This window comes from Gracilinanus agilis, chromosome 4 (genome assembly GCF_016433145.1).
Source record: "Gracilinanus agilis isolate LMUSP501 chromosome 4, AgileGrace, whole genome shotgun sequence".
Taxonomy (NCBI): domain Eukaryota; kingdom Metazoa; phylum Chordata; class Mammalia; order Didelphimorphia; family Didelphidae; genus Gracilinanus; species Gracilinanus agilis.
This window is the reverse complement of record NC_058133.1, coordinates 43,003,409-43,019,640: the sequence shown is the minus strand read 5'-3', so window position 1 is coordinate 43,019,640 and position 16,232 is coordinate 43,003,409. Positions and strand designations below refer to the sequence as shown.

The 16,232-nt window shown below is 39.5% G+C and overlaps 1 protein-coding gene across 1 annotated transcript in view; it reads left to right on the top strand.

Annotated features, from left to right (window-relative positions):
• The window catches only part of SH3GLB1 (SH3 domain containing GRB2 like, endophilin B1), a 54,101-nt gene extending 49,668 nt beyond the window's left edge, over positions 1-4,433 (top strand). Inside the window, exons 15-16 of the mRNA XM_044674846.1 lie at positions 3,337-3,565; positions 3,954-4,433. Coding sequence (XP_044530781.1) covers positions 3,337-3,565; positions 3,954-4,061 — 337 coding nt within the window. The 3' untranslated portion in view covers positions 4,062-4,433. The remainder of the gene's footprint in view (positions 1-3,336; positions 3,566-3,953) is intronic.
• The last annotated feature ends 11,799 nt before the right edge of the window (positions 4,434-16,232 follow it).

Below are 16,232 nucleotides of genomic sequence, written 5' to 3'. Positions count from 1 at the left end.
CCTTTTGCTTTCACTGGAAGCACTCCAAGTATGGAAATTCCCTCTTCCTTTGCTGAACTGGTATGAAATCTCTTAGCATAGCCTTAAAAGAAGGCCCTTAAAGGGTTCTGAACCTTGAGCCTCATAGCAAATATAAGTAAGTCATCACTTAAACCCAGGTCCCCTGGACTCTGAGATGAGCTCTCTTGGTCATTATGGCAGGATGTCTGTTTCATCCTAACTGGAAAAGGTTAGGTTAGCACTAATATAGGCTTTGTTGTTATTTGGGATTTTCTTGTCAGAGATATTGGAGTAGTTTGCTATTTCCTTCTCCAGTTCATTTTGCAGATGAGGAAATTTAGGCAAACAGGATTAAATGACTTGCCAAGGGTCATACAGCTAGGAAGTGTCTAAAGCCAGATTTGAAGATATCTTCCTGACTTCAGATGCAGCATATCCACTGTACCACCTTGCATTAATATAAGCAGAAGATTTTAATTTCTAATTAATATGATTAAGTAGTAGCTGTACATGTGATGGCGAACCTGTGGCTTGGGTGCCAAAGAGGGCATGCAGAGCACTCTCTATGGACATGTGCACCATCATCCTCTGCCAGAGTTCATCATTATAAAAGCAGAAGGACTAAGACAGATCTGCTCCCCTCCCCCTCTCTACCATGCCTGACAACATTTTTTTCACATCACCCACACCTCTGCCCAGCAGCCCAATAGCAGTGCTTTTTCCATCCCCTGTGTGGGGTAGTGGGGGAGCTGCATGTGGCACTTGGTCTGGGGTGGGGCATGGTATGATACATGGTCTCTGGGAGGTGGGACACAGCACATGATCTCTAAAAAGTTTGCCATCACTGATCTATACTATTAATTCGTCTTTTAATTTTTTTAGAAATCTAGTAATATTCATTTAAGCACATAGCTTAAATGACTTCAAAGAATACTTCGTATTTTTCTCCTTCAAGTATTCGAAGGTATAGATGAAATTGCAAAAAAAAATGGAAATTAATGTAATAGAGAAAACTGTCATTTGGACAACTGTGTTAAAAATAACATTAAATTCAAGTATTCATGAAAAAAGGAGAAATATTTTTTGGACATAGATAATGTAAGAATTTCTCTTGAATAAGCACATGTATTATAATTTATTACAAAAAAATTTAACCAAAGGAACATATTAATAGAATAAAAGAAGAAAGTTTCCAGGGTGAGCTGTCTACTGCAAAAGAATTATTTTACATTTTCTCTTGATAAGTCACAGATTCATATTATATGTTCATTTGAAAGTATAACATGTTCAAATAACTCTATAATATGATTTTTTCAATAAAGAAACACCGTGTTAAAGGAAAAGGAAAAAAATTATTGAGTAAAATATAAACTCTGCTAATGCAGTGTTTGGCAAACAAGTCTAGGACATTTCCCAGGGTATTCCTCTGTAAAGTTCTGCTTGTTGATTCATTAAGCATTTATTAGGCAGTTACCATGTTTCAAGCACTGTGCTAAGCACTAGGGAATACCAAGAGAGGCAAACACAGCTCCTGCCCTCATGGAGCTCCAGTCTAATGAAGGAGCCACCACACAAACCATCACATACATCCAAAGAAGACAGGGTTAGACTGAGGGTTGTCTCTGAGGAAAGGCTCTGGCATTAAAAGGAGTTCAAGAAAGGTTTCCAATGGAAAAGAGAATTTTAGCAGAGACCCCTGCAAACAGAAGTGAGGAAAGAGAGAAAGGATCCTAGGCATAAGAGACAGCCAAGGAAAATGCCCAGAGCTGGAAGAGGAAAGGTTTTGTTTATGAACAGCAAGTAGGCCAGTGTCACTGGATTGTACAGTATGTCGAGGGGAATAGGAAGGGACTAAGCTAGAGAGGATTTTATATTTGCTCCTAGAGGTAATAGGGAGTCACTAGAGCTTATTGAAGAGAAGAGAGCTATACCTGCCCATTGGGAAGGCCATTTTTGTAGCCTAATTAGGGGAGACCAAGCAACAGCTATTGCATGTCATCTGGCAATGAGGTAAGGAGGGGCACACCCAGCTAGGTGGGCTCATACAGGAGATCTTATAAAGGGAGAACTGACTGTATTTAGGGCATCTAGGTGGCCCAGTGGAGAAAGTGCAGGACGTGTAGTCAGGAAGACCTGAGTTTGAGGTCTGCCTTAAACACCATCTAGCTGTGTTACCCTGGACAAGCCACTTAACCTCTCTCAGGCTGTTTCCTCATCTGCGAATTGAGGAAATAATAGCAACCTACTGCAAAGGGTTGTTGTGAAGGTTGAATGATGTAATATTTACAAAGCATTTGCAAACCCTAAAGCTCTATATAGCTAGTATTAACATTAGATATGGAGAATATAATTCTGGAATGCAACTTTTTTAAAAGACACTTTTTCTATAATACCATTTTAACTGAAATATCGATTTTTATAAGATAAAGGCATCTGATTAATTCAGATTGTTGATGGTGCCTGTGTGTCCATTATTTTCATTTCTGTACCTGAATTTTAAAAGAGGGAATTCTAGAAATTCTTCTCTTTAATTATTATTCAAAAAGAATACCCCATTCTTTGCCTGCTCATCCCTTCTCCCTTAACATTTTTTAAATTTTAAACTCTTACCTTCTGTCTTAGAATCTACACTAAGTATCCATCCATCCCAAGGAAGAAGAATGGTAAGGGCTAGGCAATTGGGGTTAAATGATTTGCCCAGGGTCACATAGTTAGGAAGTGTCTGAGGTCAGATTTGAGGCCTGAGGCCAGGACCTCCCATCTTCAGACCTGGCTCTCTATCTACTGAGCCACCTTAATTGCCTCTTCCCATAACATTTTTAAGGTCAAATGTGAATTTCTACCTTTCTGGAAAATTCCTTCATACAAAAGAAACATTTTGTAAAAAGGTCTTTAAGAGAAAGTTTTTGTAACACATTTTTAGTTATTTCTCCCTGGAGCTTTATGAACTTTATCCAAGGCTATCGTTTCGGGGACTTAGAAGGGTGAATGGGAGCTAGGTTTATGTGCCACAGTGTATTTTGTCATTAACCACTTTTTTCCCCAAAATGGAAGTTGATGAGAAAGTGAACAGTGCCACCAAGTGGTGGCATTATAGTGCTGAATATTTTACAACTGAAGCTTGTTAAAATATGTATTGCCTGATTTCTCAGGAAAGTCTTTCCTTCAGAGTTTATTAATAGTCCTGCAAGTATGATTATCTACTCTAAAGAGAAATTCTGTTACTAAAAAGTTCATCATTATGAGCTGAAAGAAATATCAACAATTTTTCAACCAATTTGTATGTTAATTTTTTAAATTAAAAAAATAGTTCATTGGCCATTTTGTTTTCAACAGTTTTCCATCTGTCTTCGTATCTAACAATAGTCAGTCTTCCACAACCTCTATGTCAAATATCTCCACATCATCATCTGGAATTACCACCTCTCTATTGCCTTCAACAAGTGGCACAGCTGTTACTCCTGCCATCGGGGACTTGAAGGAATCCAGTGGAAATAGGAAAGCCAGGGTTCTCTATGATTACGATGCTGCAAACAGTACTGAATTGTCACTTCTAGCAGATGAGGTAAGGGATGCACAAAGGTCATCAGCCTTAGGACGTACCCTCTGGTTCATGCATAATGCATGTGAACTCCAAAGTGATTTTTAAAACTATTTTGCCAAGCATGACTCTAGATTTCCGATGGTTTATATTTATTGGCTGCCTTTTCTTAACTGAAAATCTTGTGTAACAGAATAAGATGTCCAAAAGTTAGTAATATGGTTCTTTTTCTGTGTCTGGAAAAATAGCCCTATGAGACATTGCATCTTTTGACAAGACTGGTCATATTGTTTTAACCCCTTGAAAAAATAAGTTTGAGCTAGTTGGGTGTAGAACGTGATTCACAAGAATAATTATAATCACTGTCATGTTTTTATTGAAGAAATGATTAACTGCAAACTATTTTTTTTAGGTGATCACAGTATACAGTATCATTGGCATGGATTCAGACTGGCTGATGGGTGAAAGAGGAAATCAAAAGGGCAAAGTACCAATTACTTATTTAGAACTGCTTAACTAAGTGGAAGACCTCTATACAGACTACCAGTTATGACACCATATTTATATATGATTAACTATGTAAAGCAGGTTTAAGTGTCTTCCATTTTAATGTCTTAAAAAACTCAGAGACTACCAGCCATCAGAACTAGGCTTTTCTGCCAATAATGTTGCATGGTAAATATTTCATTGCTTCAGATTTGGTGTTAAGAGCTTTTTACTTCGTGCCAAGGATGTTTTCTTACAGGATACTTTGTTTCTACTGAAGTTTTCACTAACAAGCGGATTCTACTTTTGAGTAAACTAGATTGAAAGCAGGAGAACTGTTTTCTACTGAATTTTTCACTAACGGCAAGCTTCTTTCTTTATGTAAAATAAATTTATTGTGAATTGATGTCAGATTTACTCTTTTTTCTTATTAAATATAGGTAATAACCCAAAATTGGTTATACTTACTGGATTAGAATTTTTTATTATCAAAAACTACAAGAATATATACTTTTTGACTGAGATCTAAAGGTATGCATAAAAGAGAAGAAATCCACATTTTTATTACCAGTCCCAGAGTAAGTCGATGGAAATCTAGAAAACATTTTAAGTTTCCATTGAAAATAGAACTGTGAATCTAATACAACAGGCTGTATAAAGTTATTTGGGACAGTGGCTATACAAGAAAGGTTTTTGACAGATCCAAGGGTTGGGGTGGGGAGCTCAGCTCGTGATAGAAACACAGTCTTCTTTGTTCTGCTTTGATGTACAGGTTGTCCACGAACATTGAGCAAACTAGGGCTACCCTTCCTCTTAGACCCCATTTTCTAAATGAAGAGCCACATCAAATGGGATTAGTTCTATATGGCATTTATATAAACATGAAAACAAACATAAACACATGTAGCCAACATGGGTCTTTGATCCACAGTCTCAGCCCCCTTAGCACTCATGCTATTGGAGCCGACACAAGTACAAGTACTCCATATATAGGCTCAGAACCACGAGGGGCATGTTGCTAGGACATGCCCCTGTGCCTTAAATAAGCCAAAATAATGGCAGAAGTGGCAACTTCCAGACTGCTTCCTTAGTTCTTTCTTCTGAATTCTGGAGAAATCCAAGGAAGAAAAGAATACATCAAAATACAGAAGAGCTGAAGAGCAGAGTGAGGGTGAGTCATGTGGCATCACTACCTGGGAAGAAGACGACTCTCCCTGTCCCTGCTCTTCTATGGCTCCATTGTTTGGCTTCAAGCTTGCTGCCTGGTTCAAGGCATGGAGAGGGAAGGAGAGTAGGGAGAGGGCATCCAGCTCAGAAGCTGGCAAGGAAAAAAGGAGGTATGTGTATATTTAAGTTGAAATCAAGATCCAGCACTCTTTAACTTGGTTTTTAGTCTTCATCCTAGAAAAACAGCTCTGACAAGTTGTTAGCACATTTGTTTCCTGAGCTTGTTCCTATGGCCCTGTTTGTTATGTGTTAGGCAGTACAGTGGAGGTGTTTTTAATGACATCTTGCCACTACTTTTCCAGCCTCCCTCAGGTGCACACACTCTTTTTCTGACTTTTGCTGATATGGTAGTCTTATTTCTATCTTTATAACATTAACTGTATCAGTCATAGGAATAATGGACGTCCACAAATTGGTATTGTTACTAGTAATTACTTATGGGAGATAGGAGGAGGCAGGATTAAATGTAGCACCTAGCAATATGTTTTTAACCAAGTTATTATCATGGTGCTGTTATCCACTATCAGCTGTCATTGCCAAATAATAATTTTCTGGTGAACATAAACAGTCATAGTAAATGAACTGATATGGAAGGTGTTAGAATTATAGTCCATTCTTTTTTATTTTTAAGCCCTTATCTTCCGTCTTAGAATTAATTCTAAGTGTCCATTCTGAGGTAGAAGAGTGGTAAGGACTAGGTAGTTGGGTTTAAATGTCCAGTCACACAACTAGAAAGTATCTTGATGCCAGATTTGAACCCAGGACCTCCCATCTCCAGGCCTGGCTTTTTAGCTACTGAGCCACCTAGCTGTCACTATAGTTCATTTTTTTTAAACCCTTAACTTCTGTGTATTGATTTATAGGTGGAAGAGTGGTAAGGGTAGGCAATGGGGGTCAAGTGACTTGCCCAGGGTCACACAGCTGGGAAGTGTCTGAGGCCAGATTTGAACCTAGGACCTCCCGTCTCTAGGCCTGGCTCTCAATCCACTGAGCTACCCAGCTGCCCCTATAGTTCATTTTTTTAACTGTCTAGTGCCTCGAAACTGGACAAAAAAATTTTTTTTTATATTGGTGTTTAGCTAACCTCACAAGATTTGTCTTCTACTATCAGTATTATTCATCTAGGCTAGGTTGAGTATTTTATGTCCAAACAGAACATCCTATAGGTTGTTGTGACCTCCATGTAGCATACCATATCAGCTCCCTATTGGGAGCTCTTATAAGGTTTGAAACCCTTGATTTTTAAGAGTATAATTCAATAAATGTGTATATAGGAGTGTATGTAAAATAACTGGTGCCCTTCAGGAGTTCTCATTCTATTGGGGAGGAAACAATCCCTGCCCAGATGAACGATGGGAGAACAGAATACTGGTGACTAGTGATGGGAGTATGAGAAAAGGTTTGGTGTAGGAAGTTACACTTGGATGTAGCCTTCACATCATAAATTTGGAGAGTTCGATGGGTCCTCTGTAGCACATCAGAAAAAGAAACCATTCTAGCACATCTTATAAGAGGCTAGCTAGCCTCTGCCTAAAAGCCTCCATTGAGGAGTAGGCCACTTCCTGCAATCACTCATTCTACAGGCTCTCATCATTAGGGTGTTTTTCCTGATATGAAGCCAACTCTGCAGTTTTCCCCACTCCATACTGCATTGTTCTCATGCCCCCCTTCTGGGGTCAAACAGAACAAATACTCTGATCCCTCTTTGTCATAAGAGCTTTGAGAAGGGAGCTGGGAATTTTATGAAGGAGACTTCTAGGTACAGGGTCCCAGCCTGTGCAAAGTCTGGGAAGGAGAGATGGAACATGTGGGTAACAAGCAGAAAGAGGCAAAAGCTAGGTCATGGATGGGTCTGAATGCCAAAGAAAGGAGCTCATTTTTTTTCCTAGGGGCAAGTTTCATGAGCAGTGGCTCGATCAAGAATTTTGGCAGCTAAGTAGGAAGATGGATTAGAGAAGAGAGAGCCTGGAGGAAGGAGTATTAATTAGGAGGTTGTTGAAGTAGTCCAGGTGAGGTGATGCCAGCCTGAATAATAATGGTGTCCATGTGAGTGGTGAGAAGGGGAAGAATAAAAACGTCCTGGAATTATAATTAGCCAGATTTGACAGCTGATTGGAGTGGGAGGAAAGTGTAAAGTTGGAGATGACTCTGAGGTTTGAACCTGACTGGTTGTTCCTTGATAGAAATAACAGGAAGAAAGATGGGTTTGAAGGTGGTGAGAAAAGGGGGAGAAGCAAGTTCTTTATGAATGTGTTGAGTTTGGTCTGTCTATGGGACATCCCGGTAGAGAAGTCCAGATGATATGATGTGAGACTGGAACTCAGGAAGACTAGATAGGTAGACTTGGGAGTCATTTGCAAAGAGGTAATAAACTTATTGGAGTTGATTAGAACCCCAAGAGAGTGGAAAGAGAAGAGCCATGGGGTACACCAACACTTAGTGGACATGACATGGATAATGGTCCAGCAAATGGGAAGTAAGAAGTGGTCAAGGAAGAGAATGAAGAGAGCAGTGTCATGAAAGCCAACGAGGAAAGAGGAGTTCACAATATGAAAAACTATAGACAGACGTCAAGTATAATGAAACTTGAGAAGAGGCCATTGGATTCAGCAGTTAAAATTATTAATAACCTCAAAGGGGGTGAATTGTCTAGTATTTGTTTTGGGAGCCAGATGCAAAACATTGAGGGGTAGAAAGTGAGAAAATGTAGTATGTCACTTTACCTGTTTGCCTTAGTTTCCTTATCTGTCAAATGAGCTAGAAAAGGAATGCAAACCATTCTAGTATCTTTACCAAGAAAACCCCAAAGAGGGTCATGAAGAGTTGGACCTGACTAAAAAAATAAACAATAAAGTATAAACAACCCTTTTTAAGAATGTATGAAAAGAAGGTCTAAGTCATCCCTTGAGAAAGGGAAGTGAAAGTTTTTTTTAAGGATGAGGAGACATGATCATATCTGTAGGTGGCATGAAAGAAACTAAATCGAAGAAAAAAGAGGGAATGGTTAAGAGAATGAGCTCTCAGAGGATCCTGGAGGGGCAGGATGTCAGGATATAAGCTCTAATTAGAAGGTCTAGAGTAGAGAAGAAAGAATAAGACATTTAACTGATATTCTGTAGAAAACAAAAACTTAAGCAAACATTCTGAGAGGAGCTGATCTGTTGGCATTCTAAAGTTTTTCTGTGGGTTTCATACTACTACTAGTGTTTTTGCCATAACCCATATGTCTCTACAAGAGTATAAATATATATTGAACCCAGTTGGGACAGCAAAAGAAGATAGATCATGGAGATATGAAACCCAGAAACAGAATTGGCACTAGGACAAGAGAATAGAACCAATACAGAGACATCATGAGCAGAAAGTCAGGAAGTGGCCTGGACTGAAGCAAGCTCACTTTTCAGGGCTGGGGGATACAAGTGTAGACCAGGGTTTATATGGGAGGGGATAAGGATGATGGCTAGAGAGTAAACAACATGGTGTGGTATAGAGACAGCTGGGAAGGGACCGGGTGGACAGGGATGGCAACTCTTAATGAGAGAGAAGATTTTTGCCTTTACAGACAATTTGACCATGTTCTAACCACACAGAACTCTTTTTTCAAAGGGTTAAGAAGAATTCACAGATAGAGTTTGGGATCAGCAGCTGCAGTAATTATAAGGGGCAAAACCCCAGGGACAAACCAGTCAGCATTTGGGTGAACTCTCCCAGATTTAAATTAGCATTCAGCAGTGTGAGCTATGACTTAAATTACTCATCTGAGTAGGAGTGAGTGTTAAGAGGACAGGCCCTATGGGGGACATAAGGACTGAAGGCCATAACTATTTAAAGTTTAAATGGATGATTAACTAGGCAGCCCATGAATCGTAGGAAGCAGCCCCCTGCCAGTTTGCAAGTAATGTTAGACTACCAGGTAGCTTCCATGGGGGTGAAGAAATTGTGCAACTGTTTGCAGGGGTTTCCATGCCTTGGTGAAACCTGAAAGGATTGCTACCATCAGCAAGCTTGAGAAACAACCATTTCTGAGGTCCTTTTATAGAAAGGATTGGAAATCTCTTCCAGCCCAGCTCCCTATTTTGTTCTCTTATTTGAAAACCAGGGCATCTACTCTTCTTTGGTACTGTGGAACCTTTCCCATTCTCCAACATCTTTTCAAATATCAATAACATTTCTCAACTAGCTCATCTGCCCATTCTTTTGGGAAGCCAGGAAATGTAAATTTGTCAAAGGCAACTAGGTACTATCTTACTACCTTGTTACTTATATTGAGTATTTACTCTCAATTATTCTTTTTTATTTTGCCTTTTCAGTGGAGTCCACAGATTATTCCTCTTAGCATAAATAAGTCACAACATGAGAACGGAATAATTTTACCTTCTTTCTTTGGTCCATTATCATAGTCCCATACATTAATTATACCTCTGGCATTTTCCTGACCAACCAGTTTAATTTCCCTGTCAAAAAAGGAGATAAAGTTATTCTCTTACAACCTGTTCATGATGAAGTCATCCTTTTTGAGAGCTCCATTTTCCTTCTTTTTTTTTTCAGTAGTCAACAAGCATTTGTAAAGTACCTACTCTGTATCAACAATAAAAACCATTTATTAGGTACCTACTATGTGCCAGGCACTGTGTTAAGCACTTAGAATACAAAAAAAAGGCAGAAGACAGCCCCTGCCCTCAAGGAATCCATCATCTTATGGAAGGAAACAAAATGCTAACATGTATGTACAAACAAGATATAGATGGGAGAGACTGAATGTAATCTCAGAAGAAAGGTACTAAAATGAAGGACTGGGAAAGGTTTCTTTCAAGAGGGGAGATTTTGCTGAGGTTTAGAGGAAACCAGGGGAGGAAAGAGGTGGAGATAAAGAGGGAGAGAATTTCAGAGATGGGGGGGACAGCCAGTGAAAATACACAGTTGTCAATGGAGGGTCTTGTGAAAGGAACATCAAGAAGGTCCATGTCCCTTGCCTCAGCAGTACGTGGAGGGTGAATAAAGTGTAAGAGGTCTAGAAAGGTAGGAGGAGGTCTAGGCTGTAAAGGACTTTAAATGCCAAAGAGAGAAGTTAATATTTGATGCTAGAGCCAATCATAGAGTCACTGGACTTTATTGCCTAGGAAAATTGTTAGTCCCCTGGTTAGACACAGCTGTGTTTTAGGAAGATCATTTTAGCTGACTGGAGGGTGAATAAGTGGGCAGAGATAAGGTAGAGAGACTAATCAGCAGCCTGTGGCAATAATCCATGTGTGAGATGATAAAGGTCTATGCCAGAAGGTGACAATATGGGGGCAGTTGGGTGGCTCAGGGGGTTGAGAGCCAAGTTCAGAGATGGGAGGTCCTGGATTCAAATGTGACCTCAAATGCTTCCTAACCATATGACCCTGGACAAATCACTTAACCCCCATTGCCTATCCTTTAGCACTCTTCTGCTTTGGAACCAATACAGAATATTCATTCTAAGATGGAAGGTAAGGGTGTGAAATAATTAAAAAGAAGGTGATCATAAGAGAAAGGGGCATAGACAAAAGATGTTAAGAAGATAGAATTGACAGGACTTCCCAATTGATTACGTGGGGGGTATGTGAGAGAAGTTGAGGATGACACCTATGATGTAATAATCCTGAATAACTGAGGCAAGGGGATAGTGCCTTTAATAGTAATAAGATGATAGGAAAAGGGGAGTATTTGGTGGGAAAAGATGACTTCAGTTTTGGCCATAACGAGCTTACAATTTCTATAGGAATACTGTTCAAGATGTCCATGAATCAGCTGGAGAGAAATTAAAGCTGGAAAAGTAGATCTTAGTCATCATCCAAGAGATGATAATGGAATCTAAGATTTCCAAGCAAAAAAGTATGCCAAGGGGGCAGCTGGGTAGCTCAGTGGATTGAGAGCCAGGTCTAGAGACGGGGAGGTCCTAGGTTCAAATCTGGCCTCAGACACTTCCCAGCTGTGTGACCCTGGGCAAGTCACTTAACCCCCATTGCCTAGCCCTTACCACTCTTCTGCCTTGAAGCCAATACACAGTATTGGCTCCAAGACAGAAGTAAGGATTTAAAAAAAAGTATGCCAAAGGAAGAGAAGAGGACCAGGACAGAGCCTTAGGGACAGCCATAGTTAGCAGGCAGTACTTAGATAAAAACTAAATTAAAGGACACTGAGAAGATGCTGTCAGACAAGTAAGAGGAGAACCAGGAGAGAGGAGTATCACACAGCTCTAGAGAGAATATCATGAAGGTGATTAACAGTTTTAAGTGCAACAGAGAGGGCAAAAAGGGTGAGCATGGAAAAATGCCGTTAGTTTTCATTATTTAGAGGTCATTGGTAACTTTAGAGAGAGCAGTTTCAGTTGAATGATGTCAGACTGAAGGGAGTTGGAAGTGGTGGTCAGAGGGCTGGACCTAAATTCAGAGAGACCTCAGTTTTAATGCAGTTACAGATCCTTACCAGTTGTATGAATTGGGGAAAGCACTTAACCTCTATTTGCCTCAGTTTCTTCAACTGTAAAATAGAGGTATCAAGAGTACCTACACAACAGGTTTGCTGTGACCCTGCAAATAAGATAATATTTATAAAACACTTAGCATAATGCCTAGCACTTAGTAGGTTAGCTATTTTTATTAACATTATTGTTATAGTTAAGAAGTGAGAGTAAAAGAAGTGGAGGCATCCATTGTAAGAAGCCTTCTGAAGGAGTTCAGCCCTTAAAGAGAGGAAAGGTATAGGACAGAAGCTAACTAGCAATCCTACCTGTTATAACACGAAATGAATGAACAAAGGAATGAAGGAAAACGTATACTGAGTGCTAAGTGCTGTGCTGAGTCATGATGCAAGCAGAAAATCAAGATAATTCCTGCCCTCAAGAAACACACATTCTAATAAGGAGAGACAACATACATAGGAGGTTTCTGGGGCAAATAGGATAGAACAGTTCTGGGATCCTTGGGGTGGGGGATGCAAAATATATTGTAATGCAGCAGCTTTAATACCATCACCACTGATAAAAAATTATATCTGGCTTATATTGAACCATAGGAAAGTGACTCTGGTGGTGAGAATCTTCTTTTCCTTGACATCAGTATCTGGTTGCTGAGAAGATGAGAGCTTGCAGGACCCGTGGAGTCCGTTGTCAAGTTTCCAAAATGATTGCTCTCCTAGAAGATGGCTGAGGGGCCCATGCTGGTAACTGTGTTAGTGGTCTGAGGGGTGCCACCATTCCCAGTGGTCTTGGGCTTATCTACATGTTCATAGCAGTTGGTTTTGATAGTAGAGATGGTGGGCTCTTTCTCTACTAAGTTTGTTCTCCTAGATAATGGCTGTGGGAGTCTAGCCAGATGCAGGACCCTTGTAGTGGTGGTGGGGAGGGGGGTGATTCTTGGGTTCTAGGTCCTGGGCTCTCTCCACTGGGGTTTAAGTAGAGGTGGTGGTCAGGGAGATGATGGTAGTTTGAGCTCCTTACACATGCCTCCTCCACTCTCTCCGCTTTCCAGTAAAAAAAGCAATGTATGAATCATATGCAGTTGAGTGACTAAACTTCTGGTGCAATGGTACCACTTTAAAGTTGATATATACATGGAAACAAAATTTCCATTAGAGGAGAGAATCAGAGTCCCAAAATATTATCATCAGCTATTAAATTGTGCAGAAATTTATGCTGATGTAACTAACCGTGTTCAACATCATTCTCATCAATTAACAGGGTCATTCAGTAATGTGAGAATCAGTGGGCAGACAAAAAATACTTTTGACCTCTTATAAATCTCCACGTCTGATGGGAAATAGCACAGAGACTGAAAGAATTTCTTCCTTGATTAAATCCGGAGGAGTTCACTTTATATATATTTACCTCTTTTCCAAGATAATTCCTCATGGCTTCCTCACTTTAAGAGTTCATAGTCTCATAGATTTAAAGTTGGAAGGAACCCCTGAGGTCAACAATGTTCTCATTTATTGTTCCTTTCCAGTTCTATCCACAATTCCCGCTAAGCCAGCCCATGTAGGACATGACCTACTCAGCAGGATGTGACATATCTTTGCATACAGCCTCTGTTTGTAGACAGATAAAGATAAATAGGACCCAGGAGGCCAAAACTGTGATTTTAGCAAAGTTTCTCTTCCAGATCTCTAGCCTCTCTTTTTCCCTAAATACCATCCCATCATTTCTACCTAATGTGTTTAATGTCTTGATGTTTTTTAGCTCCTTCTTAACAACACAGAAGATCTCATAATATCTTTTACATTGACTAAAGCTCATTCATTCTGATATATTAACCCTCCTGTATAATTTTATTTTTAAAGTCCTTTTTCTCTAATTATGACATGAAAAACTTTGATCTCCAGTTAATGAAATCCTGGGAAATACTGTGATATAGGTAGGGGGAGAATTTTAGAGGAAACAAAACCTTTTCTTTGCTCTCCAAATCATATTGCACCTAAGGATGCCCATTAGATATAGACAGACAGATACATACATACATATAGATTTTGGTCAGAGCCCATGGTTTCAAGAGAGCAGGGTGAGAAAATTTACTAAAGCAGATCTGAAATTTAGAGTCCAAGAAAGTCGTCTGGAACCTTGAAAGCTAATATGGCCCAAAGGCTGACTTGAGCCCAGATTCTGGAGACTCTAAAGCCAATTCTCTATCCACTGTTCATATGACCTCAAATATAAATAAGCCTGGTTTTTTTTTTTTAGGATACTTTAGGAATCTGGGTCGAAAGGCCAAGATGATGCTTAAGTGTCTCCTTATTCATCCCCCATCTTGTAGCCTAATGCCTTCATTCTGTGTATCTCTTCCTTAAATCTATGAGAGCCAATTTTAAAAAAATCAATCACCAGTCTATGTTCTAAGTATCTATGTTCCAGAGCAGTTATGAGAAGAGAGGGAGAAAAAAAAGGGAGAGAAATTATATCTAAAGAGAAGCTGGAAAGTGGGTGTGGATGAGGTGCCCAGAGATGCCAAGAAGGGACCCAGAACAGAGTTTTCCCAGGATAGCAGGGGAGGAGAAGGAGGGAGAGTTTGAAAATAATCAAGAGGGAGGTGAAACGTGGCCAAAGTCATTCCCAAAATGGTGATCTTGGGAAGAGAATAACCAATAAGAAGAGGAGGGCCTAGTGTGGAGGTCTCCCAAGGTGTCCATGCAGCAGGCTACTAGAAGAAAGTGGAATTATTTAAGTAAATTCAACCAGCATCTATTATATACCTTCTGAGTATATAATACAGACATGAGATTAAAAAGACAAAAATGAAACAGTTCCTGTCTTCAACAAGCTTACAATTTTATGTAAATGCAAAGTAGATCTCAAACAAGTACAGAGTATCAGAAGAAAATGCCAACATTAATTATAGACACTATAGAAAAATAAATTGGAAGAAAATTTTTAAATAGTTTGGCAATGGAAAAATATTAATTATAGGAATTTGGGTGAATAATTTGTCAAATAGGAATCTCAATGGTGCGATGGATAGTGCTGACCCAGAGTAAGAAAGACCTGAGTTCAAATGTGAACTCAAAGACTTACTAGCTGTGTGATCTTTGGCATTTGCATTTTTTTGCAATAAATTGGCAAGTAATTTGCTTTCTGTTTGTCACAGTTTCTTCAACTGTAAAATGGAGGCAATAACAGCATCTACCTCTCAAAGGTATTTTAAGGATTAAATGAGATAATATTTGTAAAGTGCTTAGCAAGTTCCTAGCATATAGTAGGAGCTTAATATAAATGCCCTGAGAACTTAATTATTTCATTTTCAGACTCTGCCATATACCCCTTAGCAGTTCTGAAGCCATAATCAAATCAAATCAAATAATTACTCCTGGAATGAGTAGCGAGCCAGAGTCCACTCCTCTATGGCACCATTCACCAACATAGTAACTTTGCAAACCAGAATACCCCTCCCTGACCCCCTAATCCTCTTTATAGGTTATTTGCCTTTATTTGAATGTAAACAACAGGAACTCTGGATTTTGTTTTTGTATTCCAGTGCTTAGAGTTCATATACATAATAAGCACCTAATAAATAGTTTTTCCTTCTTTCTTTTATTCCAATTAGTGAAATAAACAAATAAATAAATAAATGAGTGGGATGCACCTTCAAGTCAATGCTCATCAATGTTTTATTTTTTGGATTAAATAGAGTAAAGTGACATCTCCTTTTCCCTCAATCCTTTTATGCATATATCCCACTCTGTTATCCTGTTTATGAATGGATGAGAAATCTTATTCTCACTTCTTATTTGCAGAGCAAAAGCTAAAAGCTCTTCTCACCAATAATCTACACCTGGATGTACCTGGTCGTGCCCTTTGCCTCCCATATGGAATATCTCCGAGTCTGTTACAGGCAGTCTCCCATTTTGAACGGGCTATGTTCCAAAAGTTAATTTGTAAATCAGAAGTCGGAAGGCATTTTCCCATAAAAACAATTTTGTAAATGGTTAGGTTCCCAGATCAGCCCGCAAGCATTACCATAACCTATAATGGAGCCAACATAAATGGAGCATAATGGTCTAAAGTCTTGAGTGCCTATGGACCCTTGGGCCCCAAACTCTGTCTCTGAGCTTCCTTAAACCTGGAAGGGATGGAGATCAGGAAAGGGAAATGGAGTGAAGTGAAGGTTTTTGTAGCTGGTCTGCTATTACGACAACATGGGAGGAAGGACGGGCAAGGGAGGGTCCTGGATCAAGGAAATACCAGGTGAAGGAGTACCTGGTATAAGAATAGTGGCACAACAGGGGCTGTCCAGATGCGTGATTGGCTTTAAAGTTGAGTCCAAGACCGTTTATTCCTGAAAGGTTTTACCTTGATCTTTGAAGACTTGCCCTATGACTGAAGCCCAGATTGCTTGAAACTGTATTTGAATTAGAAGCAAATCTCATGGTGAATAGAGAAATCAAGCTTGGTTGACAGGTATTGAAGGGAATGGATCCATCTGATAAACTTTAGGGTTATAAGAATTCTTTCTGGGTCTGTTTTTGT